General features: G+C 43.2%; 1 protein-coding gene across 1 annotated transcript in view; it reads left to right on the forward strand.

Annotated features, from left to right (window-relative positions):
• Positions 1-11,325, forward strand: part of HAPSTR1 (HUWE1 associated protein modifying stress responses) — a 28,063-nt gene extending 16,738 nt beyond the window's left edge. Inside the window, exon 4 of the mRNA XM_016929391.4 lies at positions 8,295-11,325. Within this exon, the coding sequence (XP_016784880.1) occupies positions 8,295-8,539 (245 nt within the window). The 3' untranslated portion in view covers positions 8,540-11,325. The remainder of the gene's footprint in view (positions 1-8,294) is intronic.
• Positions 11,326-18,330: the final 7,005 nt, after the last annotated feature.

An 18,330-nucleotide genomic window follows, 5' to 3' on the forward strand; every position in this document is an offset into this window, starting at 1 on the left:
TTTTATTGTCTGTAGAGTTGGAGTTTTGCCATGTTGTCCAGGCTGGTCTCGAACTCATGGGTGCAAGCCATACCCCAACCTCGAACTTCCGAAGTGTTGGGAATACTGGCATGAGCCATGGTGCCTGGCCTCAAAATGCATACCCTTAGCCACTATGCCCTTACATTTTTAGATGTGGGATTTCTGTCAAGACATCGCCCCCACTAAGACCTAGGGCTTAGGTGTTGAGGTGGGAAAGATCTTGAGGCTTTTCTTCTGAAAATTAATCAGAAACGATGTGAATTTTATATCTCTTTCTGAGGTTTTCCCCATAAGCTAATCTGGATTAGTAGACTTAAAGGTGAATGACCAACTGTATCCGTGGTTCACTGGTTAGGAAGAGTACATAGTCTTTGTGTATAGGCTATTTTCCTCGGTAACCTTGGGCAACATGCTCGACTTCTCCAAGCCAGTCTCTTTGGTGAAAGGTGATCTACTTACAAGACATTATATTAAATGAGAACCCAGGCAGGTTACCTACCCTACCATGACACTGGAAGTATTCTTTGCCTTAAGAAAAGGAGAATTGCTGGTTGGTTCCAGGTCCTGTGGGTACCCTCATTTCCCCTGGGCAATTTTACTATAAAAATAGACCAAGGATCTCAAGGCCCAGTGGCTTTTGCCTTCTGGGATACTTTTTTACCTCCCTGTTTAGTAGTAAGGGTCACATTTTAAATTGCAGCTATCACACTGGAGCGGTCAGATCATTTAGAACTTTGACTACTTAAATATTACTTGCTAAGATCTTGAGCTTGTCTCATGTTGACAGACTAGTGAAGTTGGTTACATTGTCTCTCTCCTCACTGGAGGGAGCGATTCAGAGTTGCCCTGTCCAACCCAGTGCTATCTCTGGAAAGGGTTGGATTGAAATCTAGTCTGCCTTCATTCTGAGGTATAATCATGGGGGTTAGGTGAAAGGGTCCCCAGTGAGAAGATGGCATGGGTCCTAGGGTGGGGAGCCCGATGCCAAGTCAGACTTCACTCGGTATGTTTGCTCAAAGCCCCACTTTCACTCGTAGCATATCATAGGTGGTCTCTGCAAGTTGCTGACCCTGATTCAGACTGTTCCATAAAAGTCAGACACTTGGTTTTAGTTCCCAAACTGATTTTGATGACATTCTTGACTGCAGGGCTTGGAGTTAACCCCACTGGGCCTGAGTTGTCTCTCTCTAAAGTTACACATCATTTCAGACTCAAAGGCCTCTAGCATGCAGGGTCTGGTGTCATAATAGGCACCAATGGGAACCATTACTGTCATTGCCTTTTTTGGCTTTAATCTTCCCAATTGTAAGTTCCTTTCATGTTTAAAACAAATTTAAAAGATGGGGGGACTTAGGCAAGCTCAGGCAGCCTAGCCTTTAAGAATTTCAAAACATAAAGGAAAAAAAAATTTTTTTTTTAAGCAGTACTTTGTGAGTTACAAGACAGCAGCAGCTCCTTAATGTTGATTGCCGAGGCCTTTTGGTTTGAAAACTCTGCTTCCTTTGTGAATTTGGTGTTAGGAGTTCTTATTATTATTCTGCAGCCTTTACTATTGTCCTTTATTTACTTAACACAGTGAATACCAAGCAGGGTTTATTAGAGGTTAGGAGTATGGGCAGGTGATTAAAGAAACAAAAAAGCTAATAATCTTCTCAAGCAATTTCTGGCCTAATAGAATTATAGTAGACAGTGAAGTATCTAAACCCAGGGAGTCAGATTGAGGCACCATGTCCATCGCCTTGAGAATTAATAGGCTGCATGTCTGTGTTCTCCTTTTTTTTTTTTTTCCCAACTGAGTCTTTCTGTGGACTTACATGGAACTTCTTATTCTCTTAAATCATTAAGTTACTCGACAATATTCTTGGATTTGGAGAAACTGGATGTAGGGCCGTATGAAAAAATCATTTGAAATCAGATTTAGGGGTATAAGGTTGGATAGGAATGTTTTACAAAGAAGAATGTAAGGCAGATAACTAATTTGTCACATCCAAAGTATAAAACTGCTACTTTTTCCCTAGAAAAGGGAAGCTCATTTTAGGCAGCCTAAACCAGTAAGATCTTCTTCCTCCTCCAAGTGCAGATTTTTGTACCCTTTGTTTGTCAAAACATTCTTTGGCCCTATGCATGCCAGAGTGATATAGAAAGGAAGTTACCACATTTTTTTGAGAACAAATCACTCGTGATAAAATTTCTTAGACAATTGATAATCATTTTAAGAAGAAATTTAATTGTATTTAGCTCTGTGTCTCGCCCCTTTGGTGTCGCTCTTCTCCCTCGTCCATCACTATGGCTAAATATTTAGAAGTATGTCTTGACACCCAGCACAAATGTTTTGGTTAAGTATCTTAAAACTGATGGATGGTATGGCTGGGCAGCATGGCTCACGCCTGTAATCCCAGCACTTTGGGAGGCCAAGGCGGGTGAATCACCTGAGGTCAGGAGTTTGAGACCAGCCTGACCAACATGGAGAAACCCCGTCTCTACTAAAAATACAAAAATTAGTCAGGGGTGGTGGCGCATGCCTGTAATCCTGCCTACTCAGGAGGCTGAGGCAGGAGAATTGCCTGAACCCGGGAGGCAGAGGTTGCAGTGAGCTGAGATCGTGCCATTGCACTCCAGCCTGGGCAACAAGAGCAAAACTCAGTCTCAAAAAACAAAACAAAAAACCTGATGGTATAGTACGAAAGAAACGTCTTGCAGTTTTCTGTTGCAGAGAATTAATTAGAACCAACCTGTCGGATTATACACATTCACCTCTCAGAATCCTTTCTTCTCTGTGGAAACCCATACTCTCAGCAGTGTTTGGGAACACAGTAGATTCTTAAGGAATGCTTGTTGAATGTTGCAGTCTGCATCTTCTTGGAAGTAACAGAACTGTTGGTAGCTGTTTAAAAGTAAAATGTGTCTAAAAACCTTTTGGAAATTAAGATGTAAGAGATTAATGCACCAAAGCAATCTCTTAATTACTTAAAATGAATTATTTCAAAGAATCTTTAATAGAATTTTCTGTGAAGTCTGGAATTTGTAAATTATGTCCCTTTGTTCAAACCAGCCCCTGAAAAGAACAATTAAGGCAATTAAGATAGCATTAAAGTTTTCAATGAAGTTGGCATTTTCTGTGTATTAAGATTAGATGTTAGCTGCTGAAATTGTGGAGGTCGGACATAAAGCTTCCAACATCAGTAATGCAAAATTGTCTTGAACCTGCGATAAAATTTTGTTGGACTTTTTTTTCATTGCAGTGAAAAGGGCCATGTAGCATGCCTCAAAGCCAGGTTACTCAGCCTAGTCCTTGTTTAAGCAGTTTTGATATTCATTCAAGTTCAATTTTCTCACTGATTTTATGATGAATTTCTTGGAAAATTTGAACGTTTTCAAGAAGTAAAAAATTAATATCTTGTTATCCGACTATATAGAGATTAACTGCAGTTCAATGTTTGGTGCATTTTCTTCTAGTCTTTTTTTCAATGTATAAATATTAAAGTTATTTCATAGTTGAGATCATACTGCATATATGATACTGTATCTTGCTTTTTTCATTTTAACGTCGTGAGCAATTTTCCCATGACATTACAAACTGTCTTTGAAAAATGGAAAACATTTGGGGCTGTCAGCATAACTGAAAATGTTTTCTTGGTGTGACACATGTATCTTTGTAATTGGTTTGATTTAGTGTGCTTTATTTCAATAAAAATTCAGTATTATAATTTACAGATTGGGGTGGGGAGTGGTATCTACTTCAAATTACTGAAATCTTCCTAGTAGAATTCCTTTTTAAATGTTTGAACTCCCCTGGTACATCTTAAACACGACATTGACACTGCAAGTGCTTGGATGTCCTGGCACCTCAGAACACAACTTTGTGCAAAAGGAGTGCTGTGCATCTGAATAGTGCAATTCATTTCCAATGCAAGAATGCCAGTTTCTTAGGGCCCCCGGTCAGGATATTACCCACTTTGATTAAGTTGTGATTTCAAATCCCATTTTCTATGGGAGATACACTGGTGGAACAAATCTGCAGAGGGCCCTGCACCTGCGCTGGTGGATCAACGGTGTCTTCTCACCTCCAGGGCTAGCTGCCTTGCCTTCCCTCGTGGGGCTTAAGTGGCTGGGAAGCAGATAGACAGTGTAGATGAAGTCCTGGGCCACTGGCTGCTGGACTGAGGCAGTGAGATGACTGGGCTGGCATTTGTTCTTTCTCTGCCTGTGTGTGACCTCTAACTATGTGCCTGGAAACTGAATTACATGTAATTAATGCTGCAAACAGGATTTTCTTATTGCCTAAGCATGAACTTGGTATGAAAATAATAGTTAATAATTTACTATGTAACTTGGATTCTTATAACCTGGACTGTAAATTTGTTTTAGCTCCAGTGGGAGTTTCCTTTTCAAAGTATGTTGAAACCATCCTCATCTTTTCCACCCCTGGACTAATCATTTAAAATGGATACAGACACTTTAAAACTGCTGAGTTTATCTTGTGTTAAGCAATTAAGACTTCTCTGTCTAATCATGCTACTTGTTCTGCTTTTGTCAATTGATACTCTCATAGCCCTTTTGAAAAAGTATGTTTTTGGTAGAAATTAAGTTGTATGCCCTCAGGACGTACAACTTGGTTTTTTTTGTTTTTTGTTTTTGTTTTTGTTTTTTTTTTTAGTTCTGAAGCATGTTTAGATTTTTCTGTACTTGTATAGGTCTGATTGTTTATGTGGCTTAGCTAAGGTTTCCTAAAGCATCTTCTAGTAGCTGTCATTGGTTTGTAAAATAAAATTTGGGCTGTCAAAATGCACATTTTTTGGTTGTTAATCTTAATTATTTTTGACCCTTGTGAAAAGTCTTTTTGGGGAAGATTAGGTAGGCAGACTTTGAAAATATTTTCACTGCTATGAGAGTCAGTCATAGATCATATTGCACATTAAAGTTATCAAGCTAAACACCCAGGTCATACACCCAGTAGAAAAAGATGATTTCCCAGAAGCTGCTAGAATTTTCAGATTGACCAAATTGATGTTTAACACATCTTCTTTTTCATGGAGAATGGCAACTGAAACAATAAGGAACATTTGCTTGAAATCCCTAGTCCACTTCTGATACAGTGTTTTGAGCCTTCCATATTTGTTGTTAGGTATTAAACGTGCTGCCATGAGATTCCTATGTTAACAAGGGCATTGGGGTGGGGTTTGTTGAATTCTTTTTATAATTTGAAATGATAAAGGGGATCTTGATTTTAATTATTGAAGTAGCCCAGTTTATTGCTGAACGTGCCCATATTTTGCCATTATAATTACCTTTTGGATTATGAAACAAGTACGAAAGGTTATCTTTGAAGAACATGGGCACCTTGTAATATGTTACAGGCTGAGACACTAGGAGGAAAGAAGGCACAGCTCTCCCCTCAAGTTTAGTCTTGCGGTAGAACTTTAAAAAAAAGCCAACAATGGGGATAATTGAGTTTTAAACTTGATGGCAATGATTTAAGTGAAGAGAACACCTGGGTTTATTTCCTGGTGTTGGAGAGGTGAATAAACATCAACAGTTGAACCTTTGATTTCAGTGGATTTCAACATGAGGGGGTAGGACTTTGAAGTATTATTCTTTTTCAGAATTCATAAGTGCCAGGCACTGTGCTTAGGTCATTAGATGGAGATGAAAAGATATTTTCTATAGGAAGAGACGGTTGATTGTACCATGCTGTAGAAAGATAGCTCAAGATTTTTTTTTGGTTTATTTTGTTTTTTAAAAGTAAGCTTGTGCCGGTTGGGGAAGAGGAAGTGAAGTTCCTTTTTGATGGTGTTGAGTTTGAGATGTCCAGTAGGCGGTTAGAAATCTGGGAGGGCCGTTGAGCTCATTAGTCTAGTTTTGGGAAACGTGTGTGGGTAAGGTAGGGGTTGAGGATATCACCCAGGGTGACACCAGCCTTTCAGGGGCAGAAGGGAACCCCACGAAGGGACTGAGGAGTGAGCGGAGAGTTTCAGTTTCAAGGAGGGGGAAAGAGGCGCCAGCAGGAAACTAAAATGGAGAGGTAGGAGAACCAGGGAAGGAGCCTCATAAGGGAGGTGCTGGGGAACAGGTGGGCTCACTCAGGGAGTGAATGTTGGGAGAGACAGACATTTGCAAATGTTGGAAGAGACAGATAGTTGCAGGCCTCACTATTTCAGAGAGCTGCAAATTGCATGATGTTGGTAGTGGGGATTCGGTCTAAGGGTGAAGTGAAGAGAGCAGGAAGGGAAGAGAGAGAAACTGTTCAAAGAGATGAGGCCTAAGAGGCAGGCTGGCCCTAGGACCAACCTGAAGCCACTTTTTGCTAAAATACTCTAGGCTTGGAAGAGGATCAGAATAACTGAATAGGAATATAGATTACACTTGGATGGGAGTCCCAGCTCTTGTTTACTACCTGTTGACCTTGGGTGAATTAACTTTTAAACTTGGGTTTTCACCTGCAGAATGGAGATATTATAGGTGTCATAGGAAGTAATTGACATAGTACCTGACACAGGAAGTATTCTCACGTTAATGCTTCTATTTTTTAATAGGTACTAGCCTTGGAAAGGTTGAGAGGCTAAAGAGGGACAGTTTGATTTCCTCTGACCACCAGCGGGAAGGGAGGATGTGTCTTCTGCAGGGAGAGCAGCCAGGGGGATTGGTTGGATCAGTGCAGAAAGGAATGGGGGCACCTCGAGTGCGGAGTTGAGCACCTCACAAGGGAGGTGTGGCCCGCAGGACATTGTCAGCATGTGCGATGATAGTGGAGGCCATGGATTTGAGAACATTTCAGAGAATATTTGATGGAGGGAAACGCCAAGGGGAATGTAATAGGTTTGTGATAGGAGGCAGAGACTTTTCAACTTAAAATTCAAATTTAAACTACATATTTAGGGAGTTCATGATTAGAAGGAATGGGCCCCTGTCAAATGAAACCTCTAAGCTTACTTGAAAATCTTTTAAGTCCTATTCTTTGAAAATTAATTGATAGTCAAGCAATAACAGATCCCTAGGTGAGGCGAAAGTAGTGGAAGGGGAAATTCCTAAGGCAGAAGATCACTGCCAGTGACGGTAGGTTTTTAAAAATGCAACACTGTGTTTGGTGTTCCCTGGCCTGACTCATACCTTTCACAGGTTTATCCTGAATGTTTAGGAGTGGAATGTAAGTTTGGCTTTTTAACTGTGTAAGAGTTTAAGGAAAGGAATAAGTATCCATGAGTGCTGGGTATATTCTGGATTCAGTAAAGTAACTCTTTTGTTTTTGAGACGGAGTTTTGCTCTTGTCACCCAGGCTGGAGTGCAGTCTCGGTTCTTTGCAACCACCGCCTCCCGGGTTCAAGCGATTCTCCTCCTTAGCCTCCCGAGTAGCTGGGATTACAGGCGCCTGCCACCATGCCGGGCTAATTTTTGTATTTTTTAGTAGAGACGAGTTTTCACCATGTTGGCCAGGCTGGTCATGAACTCCTGACCTGAAGAGATCTGCCCGGCCTCCCAAAGTGCTGGGATTACAGGTGTGAGCCACTGTGCCTGGCCCTGGATTCAGTAACTCTTAATGTTGAAAACAAAGCAGCAGGATTCTTCACAACCCTCTCCCCTCCCCACTTCCCTGAAGGATTAGAGAGGCTCATGATTGAGGCTGTCCTGAAGGATATCTACCAAATACATTCCAGACCTTAGGTGATCACATAGCCTGATTTGTCCAGGGCAGACTGACTTTGTACCTCATGTCCCAGTAGAAATTTTAACAGTGACTCTTTTCGGGCTCAACAGTAATCTGTTTTGGGTGGCAAGTTATGTGATCACCTTATCTAGAGGGGATGTTGGAACAAGCCCACCTAGGCCTGGAAGTGATTTCTGGCTCTCCTGAATACATCACACACATACACACTCATCAGAGGGGTCTGTTGGAATGGTAACTTTGGGTAACCAAAAATGTCTTGTCTTTAAAGCAAATGTCTCCTGTCCTTATCTGTAAATTTTGTGCAGTACCTACCTCATAGATGGGAGGATTTAATGAGATATTTGTACACCTAGCACGGTGGTTGACACGTAGTAACTTTTAGTAATTGGTAGTTACCAATATTATAGATATTGGTAGTATTACCAATAAAATATATGTCAAGGCCAGATGATATGTTTTTCCAGAATAAAACTTAATTGCTTACTAGTAATCCCTTATAAAGGAAATAGGCAGACATGCTTTGACATTGTGACAACATGGAAAGTAAGTGGGTTGCTTTCAAAAGGGTTACATAATTGAGCAACTCTAAAACCTTTTTTCTTCTTCCTAGGTCTTAGTGGTGCAATGGCTAGTATAAGCGTGCGTTCGAGTACCCCAGGCTCTCCTACACATGTAAGCAGTGGATCGAATGCTAGTCGAAGGAGAAATGGACTCCATGATGTCGATTTGAACACTTTCATATCAGAAGAAATGGCACTCCACTTGGACAATGGTGGAACTAGAAAGCGTACCTCAGCCCAGTGTGGCGATGTCATTACAGACTCACCAACCCATAAACGCAACAGAATGATCTAAACTGCAAACATTTTCACACCCACCATGCTGCTTGAAAGCCACTTGATCCTCAACATATACTATAATTGCAAAGGAAACATGAGGCCATCTTCCCTTGTTCACTGTTTAAGACAAGTGAATTCTATAGTGGTTGCCATAAAAGGAAGTTCTAGGTATTTATAGTAGATGCCTCTTGTAATTATGGCTTTCTTAAAACTATAATCCTAGCAGAGGACATCAGATATTGTGTAGTCGTTAGCAAGATCATCATAGGCAAACATATATCCGTTCCAAGGCTAAAAGTGACCTTAACTGTATTTATTCTCAAAGGGAAAGGAAATATCAGCTGTTTATTTGGTTACAGAATGCTTTTTTTTTTTTTGGGTCCATTTCCTGCTGTGTTGAGTATTTTGCTTCAACAGTATTGCCAGGTTCCTAAAATTGTCTAAAAACATGATTTGGCTTCCATTTTTGCAGCTGCACTGTACCATGCACCTGGTTTCTATATAGTAACAGTGTGCAATTCTAATTATTGGACTGTGCCCTGTTTTTAGTTTTCAAAGCAGTTTCTAATTCTGGTGATTGTGTGATGTAAAGAGGTGCTATGATGGTCATGCAATTAATACTAAATATTGAATCAATGCACAGAGCTTTATTGGATTCACTTTGTGTGTGTTAGTGCTCTAAAGTAGCAGTATTATTATTAAACTGTCCCCAGAGTAACCCTGTAGGCCTAAAGTACTCAGTTTTAAGACAAACACTACTTCCCATGCGGGGTACTTTCCTTATGGTCAATGTAAACATGTAGACTGCATTCGAGGTGACCTAAAGTAGAGAGGTCATGAACTTTGAGAATGGGCTTCCTTTTTGGTTCAGTATTAGTCAGAGGGAGAGGGAGATGGATGGTGGGGTAGGTTTTCTAGTCTATCATTTTACATTTTTCATGGAGTCCCTGCTTAGTGCAGTTTCCATTGGAATGGGTGGAAGATGATAAAGCTCTCTTTTTTATCTACTAATAATGTGATTGCAACTTAAAATAGCAAAACCCAACTCTCCCTGTCCCTCCAATCCCTCTCCTAAAAAGTTCAGTTTGGAATCTCATTCTGGAAAAGATGGAATCGCATGGAGATTCTCTAGCTGTTAGGTAGACCTAAATAAAAAGTTCTCAATAGATTCCTCTTTTGAGTAAATATAAGACCTCTTGTAGCTACAATGTTTTAGAGCATGTTTCATCTTCATTTTTAATATCCTGAACTGAATGATAGTGTTTTTTTAGATGAAGAACTGATGTCAGCCTGCCAGGTACTGTAATTTATTCTATCATATTATTATATTATATATCAAGTAGGACAGTGAAAAATGTTTCCTTGCAAACTTGTAGTCCAGTATCAGTTACTTCCTATTTTTATCCTTAAAAGACCATTGCAAATCAGTGTAAGGGTTTTTCCAGTAATTACTCACAGCACTTTGTTAAAGTTTGCAATTTCTTCAGCCATTTAATAATATCTTTCTGTGAAGAAACTTTGCTGAGTTAACCATAAATATTCATTCATTGACTGGGTGGGATGTGAATGGAATGTTAGAAATGTTGTGTGAATTGAAGTTCTGTATTCATTATAGATGTAGCCCTTATTTAAAAAAGTGAATTCCATACTAAAACTAGGAATGAAAGTGAGAGATTTCTAAACTTTTGCGAAAGTGGATCATTTTTTGTTTGACTATAATAGCAGGAAGAATTATAGCAATCTGTCATTTTACCTGAAACAGACAAGCCTATGTATTATGAATACTTTCAAGCTTCCCTTTGGAATATACAAGACATGCATTTGGAGTTACCTTTGTTTTTCTATCGTAAATTTAGATTCTGGAATTGGGGTTTGGTGGTGCAATGTGTTGCTCACAAGTGGCCAGAACTCCTATTCCTAAAAGGATTTTGAGATGGAGGAACACATATTTAATTCCCCTTTATGCCTTGGTTCTTGTTCCTCTTTCCACGTTGGATAACAATTTTTTGGTTGTTTTGTTTAAGTTGGTGCTCTGAAGCTTAATCTCAGTACCCTTTACTCTGAATTGTCAAATTTTGATAAAACGTGCCATTTTCTTTGGTAAGAGAAAGCAGGTCTTAATGTCTGCCAGAACACAATTTATATGCCTTATTGGCTTCATTAAACTTTTAGAAAACTTTAGCATTTGTTACTTTTTTCCATTGCATTTACTTTCAAATGCACCTAATGAATTTGTCACCCAGTCGCAACTTTTCCCTTCTCTGTCCCATTGCTTTCTCCTTTCCCCGACGCACAGAATAAACATGAAGCTCAGCAGTAGAAGCGTAATGATTTCTCTTAGGAAAAACTTCTGACAGCTAGGTTTTTCAAGGGTTTCCCTGTGCTAGCTGAGATGCAAAACAAATCATGGAAGATTGCATACCTGTGTGGTACTTTAAAAACAAGTTGACTTTTTCAGTTTCTTGAACAGTTAAGGGTGGATTTAAAAACTAGACAGTTTAGTTTTGGGGAACAGAACCTCTCTTCGTCTTAAGCCAGATTCTCTGATTCTTTTAGACGTCATAGCTCCTTAGTTCTGCTCCTGTCGCCCTAACTTGGCATGGGCAAGTTGAAGTTCATCCTTAGACTGCAGCGTTCTGAGCATGGCTGAAGTATTAAAATGTTTAATATTTTTTAGAGCAAAATTGATGGAAAGCATTTGGCTGAATCTAAAGACCTGCAGTCAGATTCTTCAATGTGGTTTACCCAACTGGAGAAGTGATAAACACCTTAATCATAAAATGAATAAAAACAAAAAAACCATGGGGCTTGTCTGCAGTTTTGTTTTGGTCATCACATCTGAATAACTTTTTGATGCAATCAAATGAAGTTTAGGCTTTTAAAAAAGAATTAGGTTTCTAAATGTTTTTTTCTAAGGGCTACTGGAACTCATTAAACTCGAATAATTGTGGCTTTGGGCCTGAAGATTTCCATTCAACAGTGAAAACTGGCTAACTTCCTTTATAGTGAGAGGGATGGCCAACATCCAACCCAGAGGGCTAGTCAGACTCAGAGGCCAGTGCAAGACGCCAAGAGATGATTTTGAAATGGGGCCATAATTTTAGAAAATTATGAACAGAATGATTGAGTTTTTGGCCTGGCTACTACCTCTAGTGGTGACTACGTCAGCAGATTAATCTCATTGCATGTTGTAACCTGGTACTTCATTCATTAGATTGGTGACTGAGGTATTTAGTTATGGTGAGGATGGGAATCTTCAGAGATACATTCTGGATTTGTGGAATAAAGTGACTAGAAAGGTTCTTCCAGAGCAACCCCTTGTTTAAAGTTATAAGTGTTTATAGTACCTGCTACCCCTTCTGGAAAGTTGTCGGCTTTGATGGTTTAGATGACCTTACCCCATAAGGCCAGCTTCTAGCCTCCCTTTGGAATATTTGAGGTGTGTGATGTTTTAGTGGGGGCAGCATTTGAGAGACGAGCAGGCCCGAGCACCCAGGCTGGCTGTCAGACCGTGTGTTGTGCTGTTGGGTTTGATGGGATGAGATCCGGGTTTTACTTCCTATAATGGGATCTGCAGGCTCCTTGTGAAGTTCAGTAGACAGTAGCCTGTGACGTAGCAAGTCAAGTTTTCGATGGCCCCTCATTTTTTTTTTATTTAGTGCTTAAAAAAAGATTTAAAACAGCAAAAATCAAGCCACACAGCAGCTTATAGTATATACAGGTCTTTTATACATTAGAATTAATATGGTGAAATCTTTTTTTTTTTTTTTTTTTTTTTGTGATGGAGTTTCACTCTCTCACCCAGGCTGGAGTGCAGTGGCACGATCTTGGCTCACCACAACCTCTGCCTCCTGGGTTCAAGCAATCTTCATGCCTCCACCTCCCGAGTAGCTGGATTACAGGTGCCTGCCACCACACCTGGCTATTTTTTGTATTTTTGTTAGATACGGGGTTTCAAATATGGTGAAATCTTGTGACAGGATAGTATTCCCTTGTACAGATAAGCCTTGATGCAGGTTACAGATTTTTTATAATTAGTAGTGCAGCAGTGAAGTTTTTTCTTTTTCTTGTTTTTTGAGATGGAGTCTCTGTCGCTGGAGTGCAGTGGTGCGATCCCAGCTCACTGCAATCTCTGCCTCCCAGGTTCAGGCGATTCTCCTGCCTATAACTACAGGTGTGCGCCACCATGCCCAGCTAATTTAATTTTGAATTTTTAGTAGAGACGGGATTTCACCATGTTGGCCAGGCTAGTCTTGAATTCCTGACCTTAAGTGATCTGCCCGCCTTGGCCTCCCCAAGTGCTGGGATTACAGGCATGAGACACTGCGCCTGGCCTATGTTTTAAGTTTCTCTATGACAAATTTCTGCAGATGAACTATCTGGGTCAAAGAAATTCATCTATAAAATACTGATGGGTCTTGCCAAAGTACCTTCTGCAAGGTACCAGTTAATACTTCCATCAGAAAGTAAGAGCGCCTGTTCCCTTACATCGTAGCCAGTGTTGGGTATTTATACTTCCTTTGGCAGAAGTGACCTTTCAGTTTTAATCTGTTTTTTACCTGCTCGTATGAAGGAAGACTTTTTTGCTTGATATCACGTGGGTTTGAATGCTGACTCTACTACCAGGTCTGGGAACCTAGGTAAGTTTGCCTCTCTGGGCTCAGTTTTATCATCTGTGAAATAAATAGAAAACATAGAAAAATAAATTTAAAAATGTGAATGTTAGTGACTTGTGTTCCTTGGAAGTTGGATACATTTACATCTCCATTTATAATTCTCCCATCAGCAGAGCCCTGGAGAACTCTGGAATGTGGCTGATAGCTTATCTTAACATGCCATTGAAAAATTATCCCTTTTTGGCTAGGCGTGGTGGCTCACGCCTGTAATCCCAGCACTGGGAGGCCGAGGCGGGCAGATCACGAGGTCAAGAGATTGAAACCATCCTGGCCAACATGGTGAAACCCCATCTCTACTAAAAATACAAAAATTAGCTGGGTGTGGTGGCACGCACCTGTAGTCCCAGCTACGTGGGAGGCTGAGACAGGAGAATCACTTGAATCCGGGAGGCGGAGAGGTTGCGGTGAGCAAAGATTGCACCACTGCACTCCAGCCTGGCGACAGAGCAAGACTCCGTCTAAAAAAAAGAAAAAGAAAAATTAGCCCTTTCTTTTTTCTTTGAGACAGGGTTTTACTCTCTTGCCTAGGCTGGAGTGCGGTGGTGCGATCATAGCTCACTGCAACCTCGATAGGTAACACACCAAGTGGTGAGTTTTCAGGGAAGGGGCTTGTTCACATGTGACAGAGATTTTAATTTTTCGAACTGAAGTTGAATGCCCTCCTAGGAGATGCCACAGGCCGGCAAGTACAGGCTGCCTCACTTCACTAGTACTTAACCCTCAAGCAAGGAAGCTACTCCTCTTTAGCCCAAGTAGAGGGAGTATGGGGTGCTAGTGTGGTTGCTGTGCACGGCCGCTGTTGGGGAGGGCTATAGCATTTGCTTGTGTTTTAGGCCTGGCGGGCATGTTCTCTGAGTTGCTGCTGGAAGTGTTGGGGCTCTCATCACTTAGTGGAATTGCCTTTGGGAGCTTCAGAAGGCCTGTGGTTTTCTGCAGCTTCAGCAACAAGGAGGGCTCAGCTGGCTGACAAGAGTTTTGTAGCTTGACCCTGGAAGAAGGGTTTGGGGGTGCCTGGGGCAGCCAGCTACCACTGGGCTGCTTTTGGCACCTGTGGGTCCATTGGGCTCAACACTCAGTACTATTTGCTTGTGGACTCATAATCTGAATGCCCTCTATAAACCCACCAAGGTATGTGCCTCTATAACTTAGAGCTTTAGGGAAGGATTCTAAGACCATTCATACGTCTTCCTCAGGAGTGGCGGTGCCAGGGCTGAAGTTCCCTGGGGAAAAGGGGGTCACCTGCTAAACTGTCCTTGAGTGTAGTGGGCAGGAGCTTAATCACTCCCAGTCTCTTTTCCCCATGGTGAGTCTCAAGATCACCATGCCCATGTTGATTTCAAGGTGTATGTAGAAATTTGTAACTACCAAGAAGTTCTTGTTTGCTGTTTGGGGCCTCTTAGGTTAATGTGAATGTTGTATAGAACTGTGTTTGCGTACACAATTGCACTGGGCACAGGAAGGCTCGCCTCTTGCCCATCCTCAGTGTTTCTCAGACATGCTGGACTATGATCTGTGGTAAGAAATACCTCTCCCATCAAGATCTTTTACCCAGCCACACCTTTTGTGAATGAACACACACAGAACTGATGAAACAGGTCTCAGCAGTTCTTAGCTTTCTATGTCAAATGCACTTCATAGCTTCTTGCTGTTTCACTGAACAGGATGTTGTATGTGACCAACTGTGTTGATTTCACAGCCAGCTTGAAAACGTGGGCTCTCTGGACCTCAGCATGCAGCACAGGGTAGGTATAGACATTTCTTGAATGAGTTCATAAAAGGTGGCTTGAAGTTTTCTAGGTTTTCACAAGGAACTCCCTATTTTTCCTCTTCCTGGGCCTTAGGTGTGTCGAGAACTAGGGTGGTGGTGAAGAGAAGGACTTCGGGGTCAGTAGGGTGTAGGTGACAGTCCCACTGGCGGCCTGCCTCCCGGGGCCCTCCCTCAAGGTTATGGTGTGGAAGATGCCTAGCACCATGCCTGGCGCGAAGTGAGGACTCAGATGTTAGCCTTTAAATGTGCTTGTCGTGGCATGGCTGGATAAGATTCCCTTCTCAGAGTCCGAGGGCTCTCTTCTGGGTTCTGCACTGGCCTCCAGCCTCAGTTTCCCCCGTCTCCTCTTTGCTCTCTAGTTTTGTGTTTCTCATCCTTCCTTCATGTTAGAATCTGCCACTGGGCATGTGGTACCCCAGAGGAACTAGATGGGACTCTGGGGTGGGGCCCAGGCACCAAGATTTTCCATGCTTCAGCAGAATGTACCTTTGGCACATTCCGCAGAGGGAATGTTGCTTTTGCTCCTTTGCAGATTGTTAACTGGGTGGGTGGCTAGTGGCACTGGGCTCCTTGGGGCCAGCCCTGCGGCTGAGGACAGATGGGGCTGTCAGAGGACTCAGCCCCTACTCTTGGGCCGCCTGCCACCCACCCTCAATGCCTTGGGCTTTGGGGAAGTCAGCACAGTCAGTGCGTTCCTCTGGGCCAGGGTGTTTGACTGGCTTGATAGGAGGAAGTTGGCACCCACAGGGCCCAGGGCGTGGTGAGTCATGGCTCACCAGGGATGACCCAGCAGGTGTGCCTTGGCGACAGTTCCCTGAACCTGGAAGCTGGTGGGGCTTTGTCTTCTGGAGGGAGGTTTAATTTACAGATTTCTGAATTCCCCACCTGGACACACATGCTGAATCCAAAGGTCTGGGTAGGACATGGTATCTCAAAAAAAAAAAAAAAAAAAAAAAAAAAAGCAAATTAAAGAATTAAAAATGGGTTCTGGCCAGGTGTGGTGGCTCACGCCTGTAATCCCAGCACTTCGGGAGGCTGAGGCAGGTGGATTACTTGAGGTCAGGAGTTCAAGACCTGTGTCCAACATGGCAAAACCTCATCGCTACTAAAAATACAAAAAAAAAAAAAAGTTCTAAGTCCTACTACTTGTTTATCTCTTTACCTGTTTACACTTGGGGTTAGGACTACTTGGGGGAGGGGGGAAATGGTATAGGAAGGTACAGGTGAAGTCTTCTGGAGGGTCTCCTGCTCCCAGATGTCACCTGCAGGTGAGCCTGGAGTCGCCGCAGCCTCTTGCAACTACGAGGGAAGCTGGACCAAGGTCAAGGCAGTTGGATGCGGCAGAAAATGAAAAGACCCTTGATCCTCGAGCAGTACGTCAGCCATCCTATTAATTGGAATCCTGTGATGTGCAGCAGCTTTCTGCCCATATTCCTATAGACCCCAAATCTACCTACCCGGCCAGGAGCTACTGGTGATAACGTTACAAAATACCTGTCCGGGGAGTATACCGTATTCCTAGAAAACCATATACCAAACGGGTCTTATACACCACTTCTTTCCCTGTTCAAGTAGATGGGAGCCTTGTTACCAGTCTATGCAGAACTACATCTTTTGTCATGTAAAGGATATTGCAGTGAAAAAGCTAAGGATTACCGAGTGCTTAATGCCTTTGCCAACCCCATCGGGCAGGTTCTGATATCTCCATTCACGCGATGAGACGGTCTGCGTGACCCAACGGTGCCCCTACGTGGCCCCAGGCTGGGTACTGATTGGACCCCTGCCTTGTGCCCTGGGGACACCCAGCAGACCCTTGGGAAGCCCTCACAGGCTGTGATGGCAGCTGTGCCCTGAGCTTCCAGGTGCAGCCTGCCTGTTGGTTCAAAGGCTGTGTCACTAGCCCATCTTGGCAAGTTCTTTAGCTACTCTGCCTTGGTTTCCCCATCCATAAAGAGGATGATAAGGTTGTGAGGATGAAATGAGGTGTTTCCTAAAACACTTCAGAAGGGTACCTGGCACTCGACAAGTTTTTAATCCTGGCACTGTGGCCACAAGATGGCATTCTCTCTCCATTTCTCCACGGGTGACTTGGAGCAGTTGGGCAATTGTGAACCATCCCGAGATGAGAAGAGGTCATTCCCAGGTGAGAAGAGGGGCTCTGGAGGAGGAGGGGGTTCACTGAGGTCGGCAGGAAGCTTGGTGGACAGTCATCAGGAATGGCCTAGGTGATACTCATTCCTTGGTTCGTCACAGACCCAACGGAAAGGAACTGTGTCTGCACTGTTGTCAACCTTAACCCACGCGCAGAACGACAGGTGGGCTCTTGCGAAGCTGTTGTGACCTGACATCGGGACACTGATGCAGCCCAGTGCAATCCCATGTTAAACCAACTTGCCGAGCTTGGCTTCTGGAGCCTTCACTGGGCCTTTGCGCCAGCTGCTGAAGCCTGGGCAGCCGGCACGTCCCGAGGGCGTGGTTGCTGTCCTTGCATAGGCTGCTGGGGGAGCCGACTGGGACGGGGGGTGGAGTATTTCCAAGCCCCGGGTGGCTGAGATGGGCCTTCTGAGCCTGGGGAGGGCCAGGGCTCTCAGTGGGCCCAGCAATTGAGATTTCCCTTCCTTCTGAGGTGTGACCTAGCAGGGCCTGGTCTGCCCAATGGAACCTTCTCCAGAGGCCTCCCTTGTTAACATTCACTTCAGCTGCAAGTTTGACGACAACTGTGGTTTACATCTCCCAGGGCGTCCTTCTGCCCATTCTTTGGAAAGGCCATCCCCCTTATTCTGGCTCATCTGTCGTGTCCTCCCGGGCATGTCTTCACCCTCTCCTCCTGTGTGAGTCTCTGGGCCCCTTGTTTCTCATTCTGCCTTGTGATGATTTTCCTTGCTGGTTTCCTGGTGTTTTGGGTCTGCTATTGCTGTAGGGCAGGGTCTGCATGTGTGTATTCACTGTTGGCCTGGCACTGAATAGACACCAGTACGCAGTTGAATGAGGGGATTCCCAGCTTACAGATGAGAGGGCTGAGGCACTGAAAGGTCTGGGGGGTGCGCAGATCTCTCTGGCTTCTGTCCTGTCTGAAAGGTTTGGGGGGTGCGCAGATCTCGCTGGCTTCTGTCCTGTCTGAAAGGTTTAGGGGGTGTGCAGAGCTCTCTGGCTTCTGTCCTATCTGAAAGGTTTGGGGGGTGCGCAGATCTCTCTGGCTTCTGTCCTGTCTGAAAGGTTTGGGGGGTGCTCAGATCTGTCTGGCTTCTGTCCTGTCTGAAAGGTACTCATGAGCATTTCTTGTCAAGCCCAAGCTTGGGTTCAAATTCAGGAGGGGATTGGGGAGTGTGGGCTGGTAGGAACTTGGGCAGATAACTTAATCTG

This window comes from Pan troglodytes, chromosome 18 (assembly GCF_028858775.2).
Source record: "Pan troglodytes isolate AG18354 chromosome 18, NHGRI_mPanTro3-v2.0_pri, whole genome shotgun sequence".
Lineage (NCBI taxonomy): Eukaryota > Metazoa > Chordata > Mammalia > Primates > Hominidae > Pan > Pan troglodytes.